Source organism: Lampris incognitus, chromosome 2 (assembly GCF_029633865.1).
Source record: "Lampris incognitus isolate fLamInc1 chromosome 2, fLamInc1.hap2, whole genome shotgun sequence".
NCBI classification, from domain to species: Eukaryota; Metazoa; Chordata; class Actinopteri; order Lampriformes; family Lampridae; genus Lampris; species Lampris incognitus.
This window is the reverse complement of record NC_079212.1, coordinates 23,226,084-23,250,689: the sequence shown is the minus strand read 5'-3', so window position 1 is coordinate 23,250,689 and position 24,606 is coordinate 23,226,084. Positions and strand designations below refer to the sequence as shown.

Here is a 24,606-nt window from a genome sequence, read left to right as displayed (position 1 = left end):
ACAACATCACTGGGACTTAACTTTAGTATCACTCCGCTTTCTGCTTTGTGTTGATTATGATCGTAATCTATCTTAACGAATGAGGAAATGGGACTGAGTTACATTTCACGCTAATGGTTAATACAAATATGTTTACATTGTGCTAAAATACCCGTAGCCTGTTAGCGTAAATACACGGATTAGTCATAGTTTAGTAAAAAGCTATACTGTTCTGAAAAGTAGGCTACGATGCTTCATATGATCTGTTACAGTCAACTTTAAACATACTGTAGCCTATTTAAGAAAAAGGCCAAAGTAGCGACTCTACTTTTGGAGGTAGGTGATTAATTAGCCTCCCATTCCGACATTAAATAGCCATTTAGAAAACAGTAACGTTCGTTGAATTTAAAATGTGTTCTCGAGTTTGGTCAATTACGCAACGCATCTAGCTACAATCTGTGTTCAGTGCATGGATGACTGTGTGTGTCTGCAGCGCAGCCTACCGGCTGATTCTCACCAACCTATTATTTTTTAAATTGCCTCCACTTAATTTTCACTCAATACAAATTTGAGAAATTCAAGACCAATATCCGAGACCAAGACAAGACCGACACAAATTATGTCCGAGACCGAGAAGAGACCAAGACCATGGGATCCTGGTCTCGAGACCGGTCTTGAGAACTACAACACTGATCAGAATTACTAAAGACACATTTTTATGCTTAGTGTAAACGGGTAGACATACACGTTTCAGCGCTGATGAAAGCTTTTGGTTGAAACATGTTTGTCTGTCTACCTTAAGTAAAGAAGAAATGGCGAAAGCATTGTGGTCCACTGAACCATGCCATTGGTTGTGGCCTCCAAATGAAGAAACAAGTGTGAATAACAGATAACCTGCTAGGCTGTCAAATGATCCGCGTTACCCTGACAACTGAGTGGAGAGCTTCCATCTTAGTGAGCACAGGTTCACCCCAGGGCTGTATCCTGAGCCCCTTGTTCACCCTGCTAACCCATGACTACTGCCAAATTTGACAACAACCACATCATCAAGTTTGCAGATGATATAACAGTAGTGGGTCTCGTCAGCAATAATGATGAATCTGCATACAGGATGGAGGTGGAGCAGCTAACGGCGTGGTGCGAATCCCACAACCTCTCCCTGAATATAAGCAAAACAAAAGAGATGGTAATTGACTTCAGGCCAGCAGGCACCATCATATGCTGCTGACCATCGATGGTGCCACTGTGGAGAGGGTCAGTAACATCAAGTTCCTGGGATTGCACCTGGCAGATGACCTGACCTCAACCATTAACACCATGGCAATCATTAGAAAGACCCAACAGCGGCTTCATCCCCTCTGGAGGCTTGGGGGTGTTTTCACACTTGGTTCGTTTCAGCCCTCCAAACGAATTCAGAGCGAGTAGTCAACATTTTTTGCGCATATGTGAACACTCCAAATGAACTCAGACCCCTCTGAATCAAACCAAACGTCCGAGTTCGATTCGATTTTGGTCTGCGAATCTGTTCGCTTAATCTGTGCATTGTGAACACAAAGCGCTCTCGGTTCGCTTCGCGCTTTGCTATTGTATTTTCGCCTTCCAGGCTTGCCGTACACAGAACTGGGACGCTCGAAAAAACAAATGACATGGAGTCATGGCCGCAAGCAAGACTAGTGGACGAGGAGTAGTTTGGTCCGAGGACGAAACTACTGCACTACTCCAGATATGGAATGAAGAGGAAATCAAACGGCAACTGTCTACAACGCACAGAAATGCCAAGGTTTTCCCCCAATTTGCAGTTCATATGAAAGCGAGGGGCTTCGATAGGACCGCACTGCAGTGCCGCGTCAAAGTACTACGTCAAAAGTACTTGACCGCACACGATAAAATTAGAAAAAGGTCTGAGCTCTAGAGTAACTAGTAGTGTGAACAGAAAGAGGACTGAGGCCCCATCAGAGCAGAAGTGGACCAGAAAGAGAACTGAGTCCTCTTTCCAATGAACTGACAATGTGAATGCAAGGAGAACCGAGTCCCTTTTCCGTTGGTCCACTTTTTGGTCCACTTTTAAGAGGACGAGTTTGGTTCGTTTAAAGAGAACTATATGTGAAAACGCGCTTAAAAGGGCAAGGCTCCCCATTCCAGCCCTCACCACCTTTTACAGTGGCACCACTGAAAGCATTCTAACCTAAGCGACCGAACAACACCAACTGAACAGGATAGTGAAGAAAGCTAGCAAGATCATTTGTGCCTCTCTCCCCTTCCTGTTGGGGATTTACAATCAACGCTGTGTTCACACAGCCTCCAGCATCATTAAGGATCTCCACCATCCTTCTCACAACCTGTTTTCCCTCCTGCCATCTGGGAAGAGGTACAGGAGCATCTGTACTAAATCCAGCAGAATGCTAGCTTCTACCCACAAGCAGTCAGGATTATTAACAAACTTTGCCCCCCCCCCCCACGGCCACGCCCATCCACCTACCCTCTAACCCCCCCCCCCCAGTCAGTGCTGGTCACTTGTTGACAGGTCGGCTGTCAACATTTAAACTGAAATGGCACTTTAATGGACTGTGTTGCACTTGGATGGACTGTGTTGTTAATTGTTTGTGCTTTTTTTTTCTTCTGTTTTTACTGATATTGTTTTTAGGGAATTTTTGGATGTGTATTTTTACCTTGTCTGTTGCACTGCTGTGGGCTGGGAGAAACGGCATTTCGTTTTTATTTATGTGCGCATGTACATAATGAAAATGACAAACTAAATCTTGAATCTTGAGATGACTGTGCCTTGATTGGTCTGCAGGCACTAGTATTTTCCAGCATAGGCTACATATCTTAAATGAAGCCCCAACTGCATGTTCCAGTGTGACTATTTGTAGGACGTGTGCTTGTTTGCCTCACACTTGATATCTTGAATGCTTGAAGGCATAGCATTTAAATAACTTACATAAAGGACTTCAAATCAGCAACAAAAAAAAATCCACAGGTGATGGAGTTAGCCCATCACTGATTCCCAATGTATTTGTCTAGCGGCCCAACCCTATTTCCTTATTCCATACATGGACCATAAATTTAGCCCTCCACACACTTTTCAAGACCTGTTTCAGTGCTTGGCAGATGTGGATGTGAAACTAGATGTTAAAGATAAACGCTGTCATAAGCGGCAAGCAACTGAAAAGTTAATAGAAAAAATGGAGAGCAGGTCTTTTCAACAAGCTAGTGTGCCACAGCTTATGTTGCATTAATTACTTTTTGATCACTAAAGACATAATAAAGAACCAGTTTCTGTCCTCTCTATCTCAATCGGTGATTCCACCTTTTCTTACTGTATTAACATAGATTTCTATGAATTACATTATTAAAATTTCTGAACAAATGAACATATTATGGGCCCAACTGGCCAGTGTTAAATGTCTCTTAAATGTCAACCCCCTTCCACACTCTGTTTGCTTTTGCTGTTCCAGGTGCGTGCCCATCAGTTGGTGCTACCACCCTGTGAGGTGGTGATCAAAGCCGTGTCAGAGTATGTGTCCTCCATCAAAGACTTGGGAAACCTCGATGCAATTGCCAGAGATGTCTTCAAACAATCACAGGTAGCTCATGTTTACATTGTACAACAGTGTTCACACACCCACACACACACACATAGTAGACAGAAGGACACATTTATGTCACAACTGAATGTTATCACACTCTTACACACGGAATTGATTGCTTTATTATAACCCACATATTTCTGTTTCCCCCTTGCAGTCTCGTATGGAGGACAAGGTGGAGCGTTTCAAAAAAGCTGTAGAATATTTCTCAGCTGCCTCCAAACCACGCCCACTTAACTTGGGGCCCTCCCCTTTCATTTGTGAGTAGCAAACCCTGATACACAAAAATGTTTTTCCCCCCTTTTTTTTTAATTCTAGAAAATGCAACCGAAAACCAACCAAATTTACATTATGTATTGTCATCATGACTGTTCAGTGTAATACAGCCCTATCTGTATTATCTGTGCTCTATCCATACCATTTTTAAAAAAAATTTTTTATTCATGTACCTTTTCTGTGTGTGCTTATGCAGTGCCTGGGTTTGGACCGAATCCATTTGGGGGACCACCTGGCCACATGGGACCGATGCAGCCTGGGAAGAATCAGGTAGATTCTTGTACTTCTTGATTCTTGATTCCTGTACTTATGTTTTCCTTTCTGATCCTTCAACTACATGTTAAATCTACGTGTTGCAGATTGGATTAATATGTGCACTTTGAAATTTCTTAAGTGCTTGTGCTCATTTGGGGGAAAAGACATTAGAGGGTAGGGTGCAGTCATTTCTATCCAAAATTCTGCTACCTACCTGGACTAGATGCCTCTATTAGATTTAAAATGAAATAGGAGATCATTAGCTCCAATCCTTAAGACTTGCTCCTTCCCCTTCCTTTTTCCTTTCCTCTTCCTCCGTCTGCTTCTTATACACTTCTTATCCCCTCTGTCTTCACCTCTTCATTCCTTTATACTCCTCTCCTCTGTATCCAATTGCAGTTCCCTCCTCCCCAGGTCCCAGGGCTTAAGCCACCCTATCAGAATGCCCCATATGGACCTGGATCCACCATTCTTTTCCAGAACCCACAACCTCCAATGCAAGACTGTAACGATTCACTGACAGGCAAGATGGGCTTCTCTGACTGGTCAGCTCCATATGATTCAACTCAGGGGGGAAGTCGATTACCCAATCACCACACTGGTGCTCAGTCTGGCCCCTCTCCCTCTCCTCCCTCATCCTCTGATGGAGATGAACCTAATGACAGCAATGCAAAGTAGGAAAATGCAAAGAGTTTATTTTTTCTATCACAAAAGTACAGCAATATTTAAATTAGCTTTTAGGCTCACTCTCAAGACTGTTTATTAATTGATGATTTTTTTATGTGCCCCTGCATCTCTTATTAACGCTCTCTTTCTCGCAGTCATTTAACAGACAAGTCCTCTAGGTGGGAGGATCCCTCTGGTAGAGGGGTCTCGGTCTCTGGAGACGGTTCCCATGGCAATGGGAGCGGGTCAAACATTCCATCACTGCTGTCTATGGCAACACGCAGTCACATGGACATAACCACACCCCCTCTGCCTCAGGTCCGTGTGTGTAAGTGTGAGAGAGTTGGTGCTTGCATGCAAAGGAATCGAGTGAGGCAGAGTTCAGTTTTCTGCTGTGGTATTATTGCCCTGTGGACTAAATTTGGTCCCCGTTCTGGGATTTATCTTTTCAGGTTAGTGCTGAGGTGCTTCGTGTGGCTGAACACAGACACCGCAGAGGACTGATGTACCCCCAGATCTATCATATATTGACTAAGGTACACAAGCACATCGTCAGTGCCTGGTATGAAGTGGAAGCAATAACAAGCAATAATGAGAAATAATGAGCTTTTAGCTACTGGTTCAGACTCGTCTATGTCAGCTGTTGATGACAACACATCTAACTTGTGTTCATCCATGGTTCCTCTTGTCAGAAAAGTATCACAAGACAGTTATTGTTTGATTAAAAAATTAAAAATTGTTCTTTGACAGCTTGCCTAATGGGTAAGGGTTATAAAATAGAGATAACATATCAGCCTTCACAAAGAACACCTTTCCACTCTTAAAAATCCATCTCTCCATCTCTTTCCCTCCTTCTCCGTGATTCCCCCACACCATTGCTCCCCACCAGGGAGAAATGAAAATGCCAGTGTGTATAGAAGATGAGTGTAACTCTGAGCTGCCTCCCGCCTCTTTGCTGTTCCGTGCTGCCAGACAGTATGCTTACGGCGTCCTCTTTAGCCTGGCTGAAACACACCGACGTCTGGAGAGGCTCGCTCTGCGCAAGAGGGGTCCCCTGGAAGGTAGGATCTCGAGATGAAAGGAAAGGTGGAAGGAGGTGGACATGAAACAATAATGGAAATACTTTCCCTTTTTTGCAGCATATACATATACTTTGTTGCAACATTCATAAGTGGTATTTGAGAGCCACACTTGGTTATTTGATGGAAGCTCAGAAGATTAACACTAGAACGACCAAGGCTGTCATTTTGACGGTTTTGGATTTTCAAAGTTTAATAACTTGGTGGAAAAAAAAAAAAAAGACACAGAACCGCTGCTCCGGGAGTGCTCCTAAAATTGCATATATTTCCATTAAAATTAATTTTAGATTAACTGCACACAAAAAAAGTTATAAGGTCTACCTAAAACGACCATAAGCCGTCAAAAAGACGGCTCATAATTTGCTCGTGATCATGCGCGTCATGTCACTATTTAGGACGTGTTGGTCGCATCAGTTCCTTCACGAAGTTCATTGCTCTGTCCTAGAAACACACTATCATTGTCCAGTGCAGAGTAATAGTCTAAATCTAAACTTGATTTTGATTATTGCCAACATGTTTTAACTTCTTTTAACTTATATGAATTTTTGCCCTTCGCCTGGTCCTCGTGTGAGTCTGCATGCAGGGCCACACGAGGGTGGCTGTCCATCTCTTGCCCATGTACTAATCTGTCTATTTTCTCTGACATGATGATTGCCACTTGTCTGTGAGTTTGTGTATGGTCTCGGTAGATTGTAAAAACTGAATTGCCCTTCTGGGATAAATAAAGTTGTCTGAATCTGAATCAACATGTCTGGTTACAGACGCCGTTACAGACGCACCATGACTACCACTGACGCGTTGCAGTATTTACAGGCGTTGGACAGCAGCACTTTTAAATTGTTTAAAAATAGCATTATACTTGTTAAAATGTTCATTTTGGTGTCAGTCGTTTCATAACAGACATACTAACATTGGCAATGCATTAATATTTCAATTGGGTATTTATCTTGACAGAATATAGAGTTTAAAAACCGGCCATCATTTTGACGGCTCACGGTTGTTTTAGGTAGGAGTGAAATCCCGGTCATTCTAGTGTTAGTGAAGACCAAATTGATTTCACCTTCATTTTTGTAAAGCTTCTGTAAATAGCTTTGGAGAAATTAGTAATTTTGAAAGAAAAAAGGGCAAAAAATCCACTTCCTCCCCTGTCCTATCTTCCTCCTTCTCTCCCGTAACTCCATAACTCCTCCCTTCAAGCCAGGTTCATGTGCATACATGAGTTTTTCCATCATTGGCAAAATTCTTATTGCCATTGATCAATCTATGCATAAAAAATATTTCAGGGACTCTATTAGTTACACCAATGTTGTTGTGAAGCACTGTTTTATTTATAAGTGAAGTGTTTGTAGTAAGTAAGTGGGTGCGTAAGATGGCGTCGTTCGACTTCCGACGTACGAGTACTTGCACAAGAACTTCCGGTCTGGTTTGTTGCGAGAAGAGATGGCTTTGTTTTACACTCGCTGTTTGCAGGACCTCCCTAAAATCACGGTCAACGATGTACATCGCATTGTGAGTGCTTCCTCGGTAGCTCAGACGAGCAAAAAAGAAAAGGGGTTTAAGATGTATATTTCGAGCTACATCGACAACTACAAGGGTGAGTAACGGCATCATTAGAACTATGTTAGCGCTAGCTAGCTACCTGGCAGGAGTGATTAAATGAAATGATACAAATCAGACATACCTGGTGTAAAACCGAATGTCCTCATCGGAACCTGAAAATCGCCTCAGGCTGAATTTGGACTGTAGCTGGACTGTCTCTAGTTGTTTTTGGAGCACTTCTATTTGTTTCCTCATTGACTCATTTTGGGCCAGGGCAGCATCCAAAGCCGCAGGATTAGGAGCCACGCAATGTCATGCTCTTGCAGGCAGCTGCTGACATCCATCTCATTGTCAGAGGAGTCCAGAGCTGGCGGAGGGGCGACAGCAGGACACTCCCGGTTCTCCCACACACGTAGCCTGGGTGCGGGTTTGGAGTTCTCATTCCACGCAAAGAGTGTGGGGACAGCTCCTTTCTTGAGCCTTCTTAACACAACTGTAGCTGGCACAGCGAAATCACCCGGTTCAAAATCCACTACACACTTTTGTACTCCTGGTGACGGTAAATGCATCCCTCCGAATCTTCGCTAGCCACGTAGCTCTTTCCTTGCAGTTACTAAAGGAGAATTATAGCGCGCCGAATTCGTACACAGTGCTCAGTGGAGCCTGATTCACGACACTGATACTTGAACACCCCTTTTTGCCCTGTTTGATTCGTTGATTTTTCGGATGAAATTAAGATTTCGGGCGGATAAGTTAGCAGCTAACTAATGATTCAGTAGGACGTAAGCATCCGGTTGTACCAGAAGTTCTTATGCAAACAGACACCCGGAACCATGGGCGGTCAAAATGACCGCTGGTTTTTAAACTCTATACTCTGTCAAGATAAATATCCAATTGAGATATTAATGCGTAACATATGTTAGTATGTCTGTTATGAAAGTAACTAACACTAAAATTAAAATTTTTACAACTATAATACTATTTTTAAACAATTTAAACTTCAGAGAGACATTGTCGAACTTGAAAATAAAATTGAAAAAGTGAAAATATTACCTGAAAAACAAAACGGAAAACACATATTGCTAATCCAACAAACGTAACAAGGCCTATAAAACGTGAAATGTAAAAAAGAACTGAAAATAAATATCAAAACAGCCCCAACGACCATGGGCGGTCAATTTGGCCGCCGTAGTTTTTAAACTCTATATTCTGTCAAGATAAATACCCAATTGAGATAGTAATGCATTACATATGTTAGTATGTCTCTTATGAAACTAACACCAAAATTAACATTTTAACAACTTGCAATACTATTTTTCAAACTATTTAAAATGGCGGCTGTCCAACGCCTTTAAATACTGCAACGTGTCGGTGATAAGTCATGGTGCATCTGTAACAACATCTGTAACCAGACATGTTGGCAATAATCAAAAATCAAATTTAATCAAATCTATTTCTCTCCACAGGAGAAAGCTAGTTTTTTTTCTAGGACAGAGCAATGAATTTTGTGAAGCAAATTATGTGTCCAAAACACATCATAAATAGTGACATGATGCGCAAATTACGAGATGATCACGTTGACCGTCCATGGTCATTTTAGGTAGATCTTAGCATAACTTTTTTTTGTGTGATTGATCTAAAACTCGTTTTAATGCAAATATATGCAATTTTAGGAGAATTGAGGGAGCGGCAGGTCTATCTTTTTTTTCCCCCCACAAAGCTATTAAACTTTGAAAATCCAAAAATGGTCATAATGACCATCTTGGTCATTCTAGTGTTAAAAGTGCTTTGACATGACTAGTGTTAAACCTGATAAGACAAAACACAAAAAAACATATCTGTTAACACACCTTTCTCTGGCTTCTATGTTACAGTTCCTCCAGTAATTGTGAAAGAGTGGAGTAGTGGTAAGGCCAAGTCAGCACTGACCCCAGAGCTGGTTCCAGCCCTGTGTTTCCGTGAGTGGACCTGCCCCAACCTGCGACGGCTATGGTTGGGCCGGGCTAGCGAGGACCGCTCCAGAAGAACCAGAGCTTTCCTGGCTTGCCTGCGCTCTGACTGCCCCGCCCTGCTCAACCCAGCACAGGTGCCTCAACACCTACTGCTCATGTGCTGTGTGCTCAGGTATGATTACACTCGGACATGCTGTAATATGTTCTCCAGCAGTATTTGTGTATATTTATTTCAATACAGAACTACGCTTAAATGTATCAGGTGCGCCTAGTAATGAATGACCTGCAGTTCTTTTATAATGAATTTGCACCTGTGAATATTGTTTTTCAGTTGTAGATCAAATTAATCTGTATTACTGTTTGATCTAGGCCACGCCATTGCATCACCGTAAAAATCATAAATGACCCCCTAGAAAATGATGCATGGGTCCAACTGGACCCCTCCCAGAATGACCAGGGAAAAAAAGAAAATATTTTATAATGATAAGTACTAGGGTGATGCGTGTTGCTAAAGTGTTATTTTTATTTCACTTTGAGGGTGACACAATTAATTTTTTAGAGCGTTAAATTGTTTAGTCTACGGAAAGGAAATGAGCACAGCAAAACGATGGCAGCATTTGATTGGCTTTTTTTTTTTTTTAGCCGTGCTAATACTACAATTGAGCAGGATGGTAGGAGGTAGCAGATTATGGACTGATCGTGGAAAATGGCATAGAGTAGGGGGATGGCGTGGATGCACACAGACTAGTTGAATTTGGATCAGATGGTGCTGCAGTAACACTGCGGTCACACTGGAGATGGAACGCGTGCAGCACATCGTCGCAGCAAAGCAGACACATCAGCATTTTCAAAGCCCCTCTGAGACAAAGGAAATGTCTTACGCACAAAAAAACCCCACTTTATAACGGGGCAACAAAAACTGGGTTAAAAACTCCTGAATAACATAGTAAACATATAGGCTATGTATTTTATTGGTTTAGACACAAAAGGATGCTGTCAGACAACTGAAGGAATATATAGAGCATCATATAGTCTCATAGCTTGATAAAAATATCCCTCTGTGTTGGTCTATACATGGTCAATACTCTGTTGCCCTGTTGGGGGGCAACTAAAAGGCAGCATATGTCCCATTTCTGTGACACCAAATGTGAGCATAAATCACATTTTGTTATGATATGTTGTAAATAGAACTAGCTGCAGTGTTTTATTTTGACTGTTTTCTGTAGGAATTCGCAATCATCAGAAATAGATGATACACTGAAATCGACGCTTCACTTTCGTAATACAACAGCTAAATTCTACACAACTCCTATTGGTGGTAGATATAGAAGGCATCATGCCTGAAAAAATAAGGTGCTTGTTTGTTCACCTGCTGAACTGGTATTCAATTGTAGGCCAAGTGCTCAGTTAATTAGCTGTTCTAAAAGCTTTTTATGATATTATATCATATCACTCAACAAAGAGGAAGCAACTTACATAATAGGTATGTGGAGGTTTGATCGCCACATTTGGTTGAAGTTACACTCAGAAGGCAATGATGGTGATATAAATGATATAGAATGTACTAATGTGTTGCAAATTAAAATTGCTTAATATAAATAAAAGTTATTATTATTATTGTTTTTTCCATCTATCAATCCATCCATTATCCAAGCCGCTTATCCTACTCAGGGTTGCGGGATGCTGGATCCTATCCCAGCAGTCATTGGGCAGCAGGCAGGGAGACACCCTGGACAGGCCGCCAGTCCATCACAGGGCTGACACATTCACAAACCAAGTCTCTAGCTTCTTTTAAAGCTGTCTTAAAACTTGTAATTTTGTGTTTTTTCGAATAAAAGCTCAAATTTGTTTCAGTAGTACTTCTATTTTTTTTTAATTGACCCCCCCCCCCATTAAATTATGCTAAACTAAATAACGCAAGTCTTGGTAATTTTTTGTTTTGCAACTTCAAAGCCCAGCAGAATTCATCTCAGTGGATGAAGAAACATACTAGTTTTGGCATAATGGAAAGAAAAAAATCATCAAAATATACTGCTAGCTTTATCTAGAGGTGATTTTTGTTGATACCTTTGCATTTTTGCCTTTGAGTTGATATATGACTGGATGCAGAATCGCCATACATATTCATCAAACTGACTTGCCACTTGAGAGGTGTTCCTTTCCTGCAACAGTTCTTATTTTTTTAATGTATATGTATTTTGTTTCAATGTGTAGTCTACTCTCCTGATATTTTCTCTGCTCTAACATGGAATAATGTGAAAAAGGAAAACAAGGTTCCTTGTGCAGCCATCATACTGGGCAAATGAAAGCAATTTTGAGCAATTCATTGGAGTGAAGTTGTATTGCACTTTTGTTGGCATTAATGTTCTATTTCCCTGTTACTGTGTATCCTTCACCTTCCAGGTATATGATGCAGTGGCCTGGTGGTAGGATCCTTCAGAGACATGAACTGGATGCCTTCTTGGCCCAAGCTGTCTCCAATCAGCTCTATGAACCCGACCAACTACAGGAGCTTAAGGTAAGAGTCCATCCTTCGCTCCAAGCATTCTCTTTTTCTAGTGAATAATTTTATTAACGTTTTTCAACAAGAAAGACAGAACAGAAAAAGAAACAGTAATGATAATATAAATAAAAATAAACAAAATTGCTCCTCAAAATGCCCCAAACAGTACTAAGTTGTGCTCTAGATGTATTCTCTAGAGGAAGATGACGCTTTTTTTCTTTTTTGCTGATTTTGAGCACTCAAGTCACTAACAGTGTACCATGATTTTGGAAATCTTGGAGAAGACATGAAATATTAAAACAGTGTTCCCTAGGTCTGTGAAATTCAATAGAGAATAATAAAAACCAAAAAAGTGATGGAGAATTATTGGTAATCTCTTTTTCAGTTAGGTGAAGAATCACAATTAAGTCTTGATGTCACCTGTTAAGTAACTTTACCAACTTTGGGTGTTATTTTTGCATGTTTGCGCCATAGTGAGTACCATATAGCAGAAGCCTTAGTTTTCCATTCCAAGAAAATGGGCCCCAGTCTTCAGCCAGCAAAATTGCAATGTACTTTGTAATGATGTGGCCTACACAGAAGTGGGTGTTTTTTTTAATTTTATTTATTTATTTATTTATGTTCATATACACTCACCGGCCACTTTATTAGGCACACCTGTCCAACTGCTCGTTAACGCAAATTTCTAATCAGCCAATCACATGGCAGGAACTCAATGCATTTAGGCATGTAGACATGGTCAAGACGATCTGCTGCAGTTCAAACCGAGCATCAGAATGGGGAAGAAAGGTGATTTAAGTGACTTTGAACGTGGCATGGTTGTTGGTGCCAGACGGGCTGGTCTGAGTATTTCAGAAACTGCTGATCTACTGGGATTTTCACGCACAACCATCTCTAGGGTTTTCAGAGAATGGTCAGAAAAAGAGAAAATATCCAGTGAGCGGCAGTTCTGTGGGCGAAAATGCCTTGTTGATGCCAGAGGTCAGAGGAGAATGGCCAGACTGGTTCGAGCTGATAGAAAGGCAACAGTAACTCAAATAACCACTCATTACAACCAAGGTATGCAGAAGAGCATCTCTGAACGCACAACACGTCGAACCTTGAGGCAGATGGGCTACAGCAGCAGAAGACCACACACACCGGGTGCCACTCCTGTCAGCTAAGAACAGGAAACTGAGGCTACAATTCACACAGGCTCACCAAAATTGGACAATAGAAGATTGGAAAAACGTTGCCTGGTCTGATAAGTCTCGATTTCTGCTGCGACATTCGGATGGTAGGGTCAGAATTTGGCGTCAACAACATGAAAGCATGGATCCATCCTGCCTTGTATCAACGGTTCAGGCTGGTGGTGGTGGTGTAATTGTGTGGGGGATATTTTCTTGGCACACTTTGGGCCCCTTAGTACCAATTGAGCATCGTGTCAATGCCACAGCCTACCTGAGTATTGTTGCTGACCATGTCCATCCCTTTATGACCACAGTGTTCCCATCTTCTGATGGCTACTTCCAGCAGGATAAGGCGCCATGTCATAAAGCTCGAATCATCTCGGACTGGTTTCTTGAACATGACAATGAGTTCACTGTACTCAAATGGCCTCCACAATCACCAGATCTCAATCCAATAGAGCACCTTTGGGATGTGGTGGACCGGGAGATTCGCATCATGGATGTGCAGCCGACAAATCTGCAGCAACTGCGTGACGCTATCATGTCAATATGGACCAAACTCTCTGAGGAATGTTTCCAGTACCTTGTTGAATCTATGCCACGAAGGATTAAGGCAGTTCTGAAGGCAAAAGGGGGTCCAACCCGGTACTAGCAAGGTGTACATAATAAAGTGGCCAGTGAGTGTATTATAGGAAATTGTACATAAACAGGACAAGGTGACCTGCCAAATCTCAAATTGAGCCACACGTAAAAGACTTGAGCCATGGGACTGCAGTTGTTTTAATTTAATTAAATGTTTATTTCACCTGTAAAATTGGTCTTATATTTCACTGGAGCAGGCATAAAGAATATCTGCATCCTGTATTTGTTGTAGGTCACCCTCTCAGTGTTCTGCTATGTATCTATAAGGTAGAAAACACCAAAAAAAATTATTGTGTGTGCGTCCGTCCGTGTGTGTGTGTTTGCTGTCCAGGTGGAGAAAGTGGATGCCCGCGGTGTGCAGCTGGCTTCTCTTTTCATGGCCGGTGTCGATACGGCACTGTTCGTTAACGATGTGTGTGGCCAACCATTGCCATGGGAACACTGCTGCCCCTGGGGCTTCTTTGACGGCAAACTGTTTCAGAGCAAACTGGCCCGGGCTGCTCGTGACAGAGCTGCCCTATTGGACATGTGCGAGGGGCAGGTAAGAATGTGTTTCTGTGTGAGTGTGTTTGTCTTCTGTTAGTATGCATGTGTGCTTACAAATTTGTGTGGCCAGATGGCTGGGCTGCCAAGCGGGGTATGTAATGCCAACGTTAGGCTTCATTTATCAAATGGGATACCAAAGCTATTCTCCACAAGTTGTTAGCACAGACATCAATGCAGGAAGTGCTGTATTTCTAAAAATTTCTTGATTTCATATTTATTAGGGTACATTTTGTATCTTTTGTCTGTATACATGCTCAATAATCCAGGTAAGAAAATCCCAGAAAGTTGAATCAGTTCGTCTGGACACAACGTTTATTGAGAGAAATGTTTCATCACTCATCTATGTGACTTCTTCAGTCTGAACTGACTGCAGGTATTCCCACCCTTATAAACAATACAGTGGCATAACGACTGAAAACAGCAACTATTCCCCAAACTTCTGTGAATAGTGCACATGGCCGTTGTAACTCTAGTTAATGGTCACAGTAATTTGCAAATTAAACCGATCGTTGTTTTCGGTCATTATGCCACTGTATTGTTTATAAGGATGGGGATACCTGCAGTCAGTTGAGACTGAAGAAGTCACTTAGATGAGTGATGAAATGTTTCTCTCAATAAACTTTGTGTCTCGATGAACCGATTCAACTTTCTGTGATTTTGTATCTTATGGGGGATCCTAAGTACATGTACATTTTATGTATGGAAATATCTTGCACTGTTAGTGATATATAGTTGCTCTGTTGGGTTTAAAGTGAGGCAATTCATTAAGGCATGTTCATCAATCAGGTTAATCTACATGAAGTAATTATTTTTGGCAAGTTGGCCGAGACTTCTTAAAGGGATAGTTCAACCCAAAATCAAAAATACATGTAGGAACTATTTTCTTACACTGAGCTACACCTAGAGACATTGCTGTTGAGTTTTTCAAATGCACGTTTTTCGCGCTTTGAGCAACACAAGCCGAGAGCCATCCAGATCCATTGTATTTGAGAGAAGGGAGACACCTCTACGGCCGATATCTCCAAAACTCGGCAACTCGCACCAAAACAATCTAGGTGGATAAATAGCACTACAGGTAAGAGGAAAAACATGTATATTTGATTTTTTTGGGGGGGGGGGTTCTCCCCATTGTACTTGGCCAATTGCCCCACTCTCCCGAGCCGTCCCGGTCACTGCTCCACCCCCTCCGCCCATCCGGGGAGGACTGCAGACTACCACATGCCTCCACCGATACATGCGGAGTCGCCAGCTGCTTCTTTTCACCTGACTGTGCAGAGTTTCGCCAGGGGGGCATAGTACACGAGAGGATCACGCCATTCCCCCCAGTTCCCCTTCCCCCCTGAACAGGCGCCCCGACCGACCAGAGGAGGCGCTAGTGCAGCGACCCGGACACATACCCACATCCGGCTTCCCACCCGCGGACACGGCCAATTGTGTCTGTAAGGACGCATGACCAAGCTGGAGGTAACGGGGTTTCGAACCAGCGATCCCCGTATTGGTGTATTTTTGATTTTGGGGTGAACTGTCCCTTTAGGGTGTAAACAATATGTTAATTGCATTCGTGAATTTGCAGGTAATTATGCACAGCCCAATAATTTGATAAAAGTTTGCTTTTTGTCTTTTGGAAATGAGTGTATCATAAGAACCAAGGGCCTAGTTATCAATGTTAATTAACTTCAAAATGCCAGGCTATAATACTCATGAGTCTTTTCTATATACCACTGCATTGTTTGTTGATGCTAGTATGTCACACTTCAGATCCAGAATTCATACGATCAACACAAAGATCCTTTGCCATTCTCATGCATACCCAAGTTCGTTCAGTACTTGGATGCATAGAAAAAGGCACATTATACAGGGAGACAAGTGATCATTTTGGTACATCGCAGTTGTCTGAGTCGAATGTCCTAAAAGCCTTCAATAAACATTTTTCTTTGAGTACAAGTCTATTATCCATTTTGGATTGTGTTTGTTCGTGATGGGGCTCCATCAACTGACGCCTCTACTCATTTGAATAGGAAAATATATCACTCTTAATCTACATCTGATTTGTCTGTATGCAGCTATCTTCCCTTCTGAATCAGTTTTATGTTAAACCATTTTCTTTTTTTTCTGGGTAATGGAACTTCCAACTTTCAGGTCACAAGGCCCACTTCTCACCTTTAGGTCACAGCAGTGAGTGTTTGACCTGTGTGTCTGTCCTGCAGGAGGAGCTAGTTTCCAGGGTAGAAAAGATGCGCCAAGCGATCCTCGAAGGCATCAATCTTTCTCGCCCACCCCCTCCTCCACCTCCACTCCCACCTCCTGCCTTCCTGCCCCCTGCCATGGTGCCCCCCTTCTACCCCATGCCTCCCCTCTACCCACCTCGCCCTATGGGCAATATGCCCCCTCATCATCACCCACATCACCCTCATCACCCTGCCCAGCACAGGCCCAGAGCCTTCCCAGGTAAGGACATGGGCTCAGTCTCTACATCAGCTGCATAGTTCTCCACAAACGCACACACACACACACACACACACACACACGCACACACACATTTCAGCATGCAAACCACATATACTTAGAATGGGACATATACTTGCGGCCGTATATTTCCATAAATAGTTTCTGCTCCTACCTATTCATAACTGAGTCTATTCCCTTAGTGTTGTCAGCAACAGATATTTCCATTATCTTCCCTTCAGGTATTCAGTCCATTCCCCCTCAAGGTGGGAAGTTGGAGATAGCTGGCATGGTTGTGGGCCAATGGGCTGGGAATAAACCAATCCGTGGGAGAGGGGGGTTCAACATGCAGGTGGTGTCAGTGGGAGCAGGGAAAGGGTAAGTAAAATTAAGGTTTATTATTTATTAAAGCATTTCCCAGTGTCAACTCACTTGCATATAAAGGCTATTACTACTTTTCCGTATGTACTGTTTGTTTGTTTTTTTGCAATTGTCTAAATTTTCTTGTGGTTTTCTTTTGTTTAAGGTTTTTATGGCTATTTTTATGAACTTCTTACCTTCATTTTAAGCTCAGTTCACCTCAATTCCAAGTCTGTTGTTTTTTTATAGAACATGGCAACAAACCTGAACATATGAGTGAACCAAACAAGTTAACGCTAACCCAACCAGGCAATGCTGAGAGTTGCCTGGTTGGGTTTTAACCCCAAAAAGTCTAAAAACAGTTTTTTTAAACTTTTTATTTCAAAACCCTTTTTTTTTACATTATGAGAACAGCAAGTAGGTGAAAAAAACAGAAAATAAAAACAAACATGAGGTCATAGGATGATCAATAAATCAAGATAAGTTTGCCTAATTTAAAATAAAATATCACACATGGTACATACAATAATTATGAAAGATTTGTCTCATGGTAGAAATGGTGTGTTTATTTAGCCAATCGCTTTTCTCCCAATTCTTTTTGGAGCTGCATGGAGTAGGTCATCTGTTCTAGAAGATGTAGGTGCTTAACAATATTGATAAAGAGGCCAGCAGTAGGGCATTTTTTTCTGAAGCCAGTATTTTTGTAATGGCCTTTTTACTTGCTGCCAGCAAGATCTTTATTTTTATTCATTTATTTGTGTTTTTTTTAAATTATTTTTATGCTGCTAGAGGGAATGTGGAGAAATAATTGTTGATCATACACATGTCTTCTGGTCTTGTCCCTCTATTCAGTCTCTCTGGAAGGAAGTAGCAACAATCATTTCAGAAACCCTGGGTTTTAGTATCAGTACAACATTCACATCCCTCTATCTTGGTCATATCCCTGACGGGCTAAGCAAAGATGATGTCTATCTCCTAAAAACAGTTTTTAATAACCCAAATAGCACATGGTCATTAAATGAATCTGTAAAACTGAAATGTTTTTTAGGAACCAGTGGACTGCATGTTGAAGTGTAATATAATTTGTTCATAGCCAAGTGCTTGAGGCTATGAGCTTGGAGAAAATGTCTCCAGAATCTAAGTGATTAAGCACATCTGAGGTTTGTACTGACAGTTTTTTTCTATTTTTTCATCACAGGAGGGGTAAGGAGATTACAGCAAAAGTAAGGGGTGGGAAAAAGACAACTCTCAGTAGAACACAGGTGAGACAAATGACCAACGTATCAGACTCTTCGTATAAGATTTTCATGCCTTTGAGTGTTTTGAAGAAAAAAATTAAGACTGCAAGGGATCTACAACTTTCTCTGCCTTCATCTGTCTCATTCTGTGCCCCCCCCACCCCACCTTCTACTCTCCTTGTTCTCCATCTCTTTCTCTCCATCCCTGTCCAGACGTCATCATCCCCCCCATCTAGCAGTCCCCCAAAGCCCTCAGAGGAGGCGGGTTCTACCACAGAGGTTGTGAATCAGCAGCTGAATGGCAGCTCAGCTGCCTCCGCCATTGGCCAGTCCTTGGACCTGGCCCCCCTAGCCCAGCCAATCCCATGTGCCTTAGCCAGCAGAGACAACCAACCAGAGGGGGTAGAAGTGGAGGCCCCCTGTTGCCTTGATGACTGCCCGTCAGATGGAGCATTACAGAAAGAGGAGTGAAGGCGTCCTCCCAGGATGCATTGCTCTGAGAGAATGATCTGTGTTCGACTGCCTTTCCCTGTTTTGTAGCCCTGCCTGTTAGCTGTCTACGTCATCACATGGACCGAGAAGTGAAGGGGGGAGGGTTCCACTTTAAGCACCTCCCTCCTCCTCTGTTGCTTTGTGTGATAGGCCAGAGCAGTTGGCTGTTTTCCCCGTTTAGTTTCTCATGTGGTTCTGCATTCTGTTATGAAGAGATTTTCTCCACGAGTCTGTTAGCGCCCCTGGAAAAATCCTAATTCCCTCCCTCCCAAATTCAAAGTAAAATGAGCTTGATGCTGTTTGGCCCTGCAATATAATCCACAACTTAAACCTTCTCTTTTGTAGGGATCTGCACAGTTTGACTTTTATTTTTTTTCTCGTTTTAGTGGTCCCATTGTTAGACTTTCGACTTGCTGCACACACAAATGTTCTAATCTTACGGTTACAGTGACTGATTGGATGTGGTTTCCATGGTTATAGCATCTAGGCTTGGTCGCTGTGGTTGGTTGCGAAGTGCTAATGTGGTTTGTTGCCATAGCCATTCATGTAAGCTGTGTCTTGCATGAGTTTAGAGGGTTAGCAAGAGTTTGACTCTGGTTATGTGAGGAAAATTAGAAAGCTGGGAAAGGATTTTAACTGAACAAAATGTGCTTTTTTTCTGTGCAGTGTCCAGTGTCCCCCATACTCTGCAGATCACCCTACTTGTGTTAGCCAAGAGACTTAACACATGGAATGCTAGCATACTTGCTAGCTATGAACCCGCCTTTAGGTAAATTAGTAATCAAAGGAGCACTTCTGCACCACCATGGTTTTGCGTGCTAACTTACCTTGACCTACATAGCATAGCTTAGCACTTAGCTCTGCCACAAGACCCCAGGAATTTTTGCACCTTAAGCCCTAAAGTATGCAAGGTTTTACCCCCCCTTCCCCCCAGATGTGCATTACTCTATCTTCCCAATTCCTTGCCCCTATTTCCAAAAAGCTTTGATTGTATATCCCAACAGAGAGCACTTATTGTTGTATTTTATTGTAATGAATTAGAACAAACCCCTTTTAAAGTCGAACAGTCTATAAGGGGTGTCCCCTGCGCCTGACTAAATCACAAATTGTAGAACTACATTATAAGGTAGAGATCTATTTGAGAGACGTCAGAATGTGAACAGAGTGGTTTCCAACGTAGAAGCACTTTGTTTTAAAAACGTAAAACCACACTGGACAGTCCTCTACCAGGATAAACAAAATAAAGACTCTTGAGGCACCTTCTGGAGTTAAGGCCAAAAATAAATACACATGTTGCCCAGTGAATAAATGGAAGTCAATAGTGAGGGTTAGGGTAACTGCCAGTAGGCACAATACCCCATAGATTCGCCTCACACATGTGCATTATAATCTTGGTAACACTTTATATTAAATCTCCAACGACTCCCTTTTCTCACTCCAGAGAGTAATTTTGAGTGGTTTTAGATTTGGATAAAGTAATTCCCAAAGTGTATTTTTTTAATAATGCCAGCCTAGTGAGATGGTTTGGTGATAGAAAGGGGCGTGGCAATGATGACTCAGAGATGCCCCCTGTGGCAGTTGGCTAACCATTGTCACAGTGATTGCCCAACACCAGGAGCTCCTATTCAGGATGGCTCCCATGTGTCCCTTTAGACCAACATGAAGCACTTCCCTCCCTGCAAGGCCTCAGCCACTCAAGGCAGAGGTTTGGGAGTTGGAGCATGTGTCACATGAAAGGGGAGAGGTAGGCCACATGGTGGCCTTAAGTGTTCCACCCAACAACTGAGACCTTTAAGATTTTGAATTCTTTCATTAGAGCACTTATGCTTGCAAAGGATGAGATGTGTCCCCCAAAGTAGGTTTCATCTGACAAAGGAAAACTTAAGTATTTTCTTTTTATCAGTCGTTTGTAGCACAATTGCAAAATTAAAAGCATAGATGGACAGATACTTCTGAAAGATTCTGGCCATAAACATTCTCTTTTTGAGAAACCAATACAGGAAAAATGTTGAAATGAACTAATGATGTTAAAATAGAAAGGCATGTCAACAAGAAGCACCTTATTTTCTTATTATGATGATGACTTATGCTCTATTGTGTGCCACAAAATCCACATGGAAAAAGTTCTTTGGAAATGGCGTTTTGAAGGAAAAGAAAACCCTGACTATATCTAAGTGTTAATGTAGTCGTGTCAGACATCCCCTACGTTATGAACTCAACCGTTTTCAGTCAAACGCTGTAAAGTGACCCAGCGGTGAATATAGGCCTATGCTCATGGAGCGAAGTCTTGCCGCTCACTCCTAAACCAGCACCAAAAGTAATCAAAGGTTTGGAATTATTAGATGTTATTGGTAGGGATTAACCATACGATACAGAGTGCTTTAGGTGTTTTTAGGTTAAGATTAGATAACAGCGTCGGACTCAACACAGGATTGTAATACACGGACACCAAGACTAGGCTAGAGAATATAGTACCGCTGGCCGAAATACTCAGTCTAGAATTGCTAGGAGTCATATACTTAACTGCTTTCAACTTTTGACATTAGTACAAATATGTGTATTTCAACAGTACATTGTAAGAGGATGGATTTTCTGTGGCGAGCCAGTGTGATCTGGTTACAATGCCCTCTCGTTTCGCTCGCCAGATAACAGAATTTTAAACAGACACACACACACGTGCACACATACAAAAATACACTTGCATACATAAACAGACATGCATACAAACAGACACATTTTCAGTTGCATTTGTTACCAGCAGCATTCTCTCTGCTTTTGTGCTGAAGTGGTTTTTGTGTAGTTTCAGTTACAGTGGAGTGGTTGTCAGTTCATCAGAGATCATTTGGTAACACATTCTACTGACTAGAATCCCACATTAAACTTGCATGGACAGATAAGAACACAACTTAGACGTGTCAGGTAGACTCAAAATATTTTCATCTTATACTCACACAAAACAATACATGCATACACACAGATACATAGATGTTATACCCTGAATTACACACTAGCTAGTTTGGAAAAAAACGTCAATACATACAATACATGATGTAGTGTCCCTCTTTTGTCCTTGTCTTTTAGTTTTTTAGATATTTGATCAATGAATTTTTTTATGCTTGATATCCTGACCTCCTCAATGCTACATTTTCTCCCCTCTCTTGCCCTGTCTAGTTCCTCTTCCTCCAACTCTCTGCCCCACTTTTTTTTTTAATTTGCTGCTCCTCTCTGCCCTCCATTCTTCCTCTGCCCTTCTCCCTCATAGAATGCATGCATTCATACTTGGTCAAACTGGACAGTTTAATCCATGCTCACTGTCCCAGTTGCATATTAAACTCACACACAGATAACCCTCCTATCAATCCCTGCTACTTCAGCTTTGTTTTTGTGTTTTGGTTTTTTTTTTTGTGGTTTTTTTCTGGAACCCCACTCTTTCCCTGTCCTTTAGCCATAGGACCGTTTCTATTGGCCGTTTTCTCTCTCTCTTTGGGCTGCCCTGCCCCTTAATCAACCCAACTAACAGTAAAGGTTATATTAACGTTGATAATCAATATCTCTATGTATCTAGCCAGTCTGGAAAAAAGGAAAAAAATCAAAACTGTTTTATTCAATTTTACAAATGTGTTTTCTTACTATTTTTAATGTCATTACATCTTCTAATCTAATCCTTCTACCATTGCTTCAGTTAGTACTGAAATATGCTTAGCCAACCTAGAGATTTGAACTGTAATGATTGCGAGTTTCCTTACCTGTATTTTATATGGCATCTTTAGATCACTTCACCATTATTATGTTTGTGAGTAAGTATTGCCCGTTTCAATTGAAAATCGTCGTCTGCACTATGTTTGATTCTCATATTATCCCTGATATCAATTACATGGTCGTCTCATTGTCAAATGAAGCTGAGTTCTGCGCCCTTGCACAAAGCAGCTGAACATCTCATCTAAACACCTGAGAACCAAAGTATAAATAGTGTATCCCTATATTGCCCTTTTATTCCCTTGAGACTGATGATCTGCCCCAAGTAACAAGTTTTCTGATGAGTATGATTATATAAATATATATATATATATAAATATATACACACAATGACATTACAGCACATGTGATTTATGAGTATTTGAGGTAACAGTACATGTTTATTTACACTGTGGTAGTTGTGGAAACACAGACAGGGAAGAGGAGGAAGTGTTTGTGGGTAGTGAGTGAGAGATGCCAGTGGCCAGGTTTGGTCACTAGGTCAGGGTCAGTTGTGGAGCTTGTCAGTGATGCCTGAGGCAGCAATTGGTGAAAGGTATGTGCAGGTGTTGGTGAATCCAGTACTGCTCTTGCTCATTGTAATTTTTAAGGTCTTTATTGACTGACATCAGGCTGAGTGAATCACTGCACACACTGACATCAGATCTGAAATTTAACATCTTGGGAAGAATGACACCTGTCTAACAGATATGGCCCCTTTTTGTTCCATTCCTCTAGAAGGGTGATTGTCATCTCTCTATACACTTACCTTTGCAACATATTGTCATGCCGAGTCTGTTTTTCTGTATGGAGGTGAAACCTGCAAATGGTTAGAGCTATGTGAGTTGAATTTCCCCCAAAACACAGATCTGAGATTGGTTTTTATTCTAACTGCCCCTCACATAAAAAGTGGACTCCGAGCAAGAAATGAGCCTGTGAACAGTCCGTTGATACCCATCTGTAAACAGAAACGTTTGATTTTTCCAGTGACCTGTCATCCTATTTTGTACGAGTGCATTATCTTGCTTTAAAATTTATTTTAACATCTATGGGAACCTTTTCCCTACCAAGTCTACCTCCAGGGGTGAAGGTAAAGCTGATCTTAGTTTAAGCTTGGGGCAAATTCACCCTGTTGGTAATGATGAAATCAGTGTTGTGTCCAGGGGTTAACGCACTGCCTCCCTTTTTACTCTATGGGGAGCTTTTCAGAAGAGCTCAACAACGTCAACAGAACCAAATGTCCGAGAGAAGTAATGTATTGAGTTGTATTTTTGAGGAAGCAACAAATAATTTGTTGTACAAAATATGGATTGAAATCGTCAGATATGCGTTGTAACTGTTCTCTCTGCAGCGTTCTCACATGTTTCCCATATATGAATGACTTCCTGTACTGTCTGTGTGTCTCTACACTGCCACCCCCTCCAACAGCCCCCAAGCTCAGTTTAACTCCCCTGCCTGGCTGTGGCCCACTGCTTGGCTTAGGTCGATCATGTGAGCCATTTGTTTTAATTTCTGTCCATCATGCCTTCAACAACATGTGTATCAATGCATGTATTAAATATAGTACCCAGGGCCACCCAAAACTACCTGTGCAGCAAAAAGGCTTAAAAAAATTACTCATAATATTCTAGAATTATCATCATCATTATTGCTGTTATGATTATGGTATAATTTGTCATCATTGTTAGCATTATGGAAGCACCAGACTGTTTGTGGAAAGATGAGAAGGAATGTTTTTTTTTTGTTTTTTTTTTTTAATTCGTCTGGCTGTTGGTGGTCTGATCTCAGAGGGAGGGGAGGAATGGCTCAGAAAGAGACAAAGATGGCAGTCATGTTTGTACCGGTTGGGAAATGACTTACAGTGCTGAAATAAAATTTATTCTTTTAGTAAAAAAAATCTCTGATGTCCATGGACCAATCGATTTTGCACGAATTAAGGCGGTGAGGACGATGGAAGGGTGGGTGAGCGTTAATCGCTGAAATCTCGTCCTCTGTTACACACTCAAACCATGCAGGAAAGTGAGCATAAGCACAGCGATATATCACATTACATTGCATCTAGTCGCTGAGTGCCTCTTGTCACATCAAGCAAACGCAGTTCCTCCCCACCTCTCAGAAGAGCCCAACATTATCGGGACCA

General features: G+C 41.7%; 1 protein-coding gene across 1 annotated transcript in view; it reads left to right on the top strand.

Annotated features, from left to right (window-relative positions):
- The window catches only part of fam120c (family with sequence similarity 120C), a 51,062-nt gene extending 26,707 nt beyond the window's left edge, over window positions 1-24,355 (top strand). The window contains exons 4-17 of the mRNA XM_056273262.1: window positions 3,438-3,566; window positions 3,727-3,829; window positions 4,042-4,115; window positions 4,500-4,774; window positions 4,922-5,084; window positions 5,219-5,302; window positions 5,656-5,827; window positions 9,259-9,508; window positions 11,740-11,854; window positions 13,982-14,191; window positions 16,404-16,644; window positions 16,884-17,019; window positions 18,200-18,263; window positions 18,453-24,355. Of these exons, the coding sequence (XP_056129237.1) occupies window positions 3,438-3,566; window positions 3,727-3,829; window positions 4,042-4,115; window positions 4,500-4,774; window positions 4,922-5,084; window positions 5,219-5,302; window positions 5,656-5,827; window positions 9,259-9,508; window positions 11,740-11,854; window positions 13,982-14,191; window positions 16,404-16,644; window positions 16,884-17,019; window positions 18,200-18,263; window positions 18,453-18,710 (2,274 nt within the window). The 3' untranslated portion in view covers window positions 18,711-24,355. The remainder of the gene's footprint in view (window positions 1-3,437; window positions 3,567-3,726; window positions 3,830-4,041; window positions 4,116-4,499; window positions 4,775-4,921; window positions 5,085-5,218; window positions 5,303-5,655; window positions 5,828-9,258; window positions 9,509-11,739; window positions 11,855-13,981; window positions 14,192-16,403; window positions 16,645-16,883; window positions 17,020-18,199; window positions 18,264-18,452) is intronic.
- Window positions 24,356-24,606: the final 251 nt, after the last annotated feature.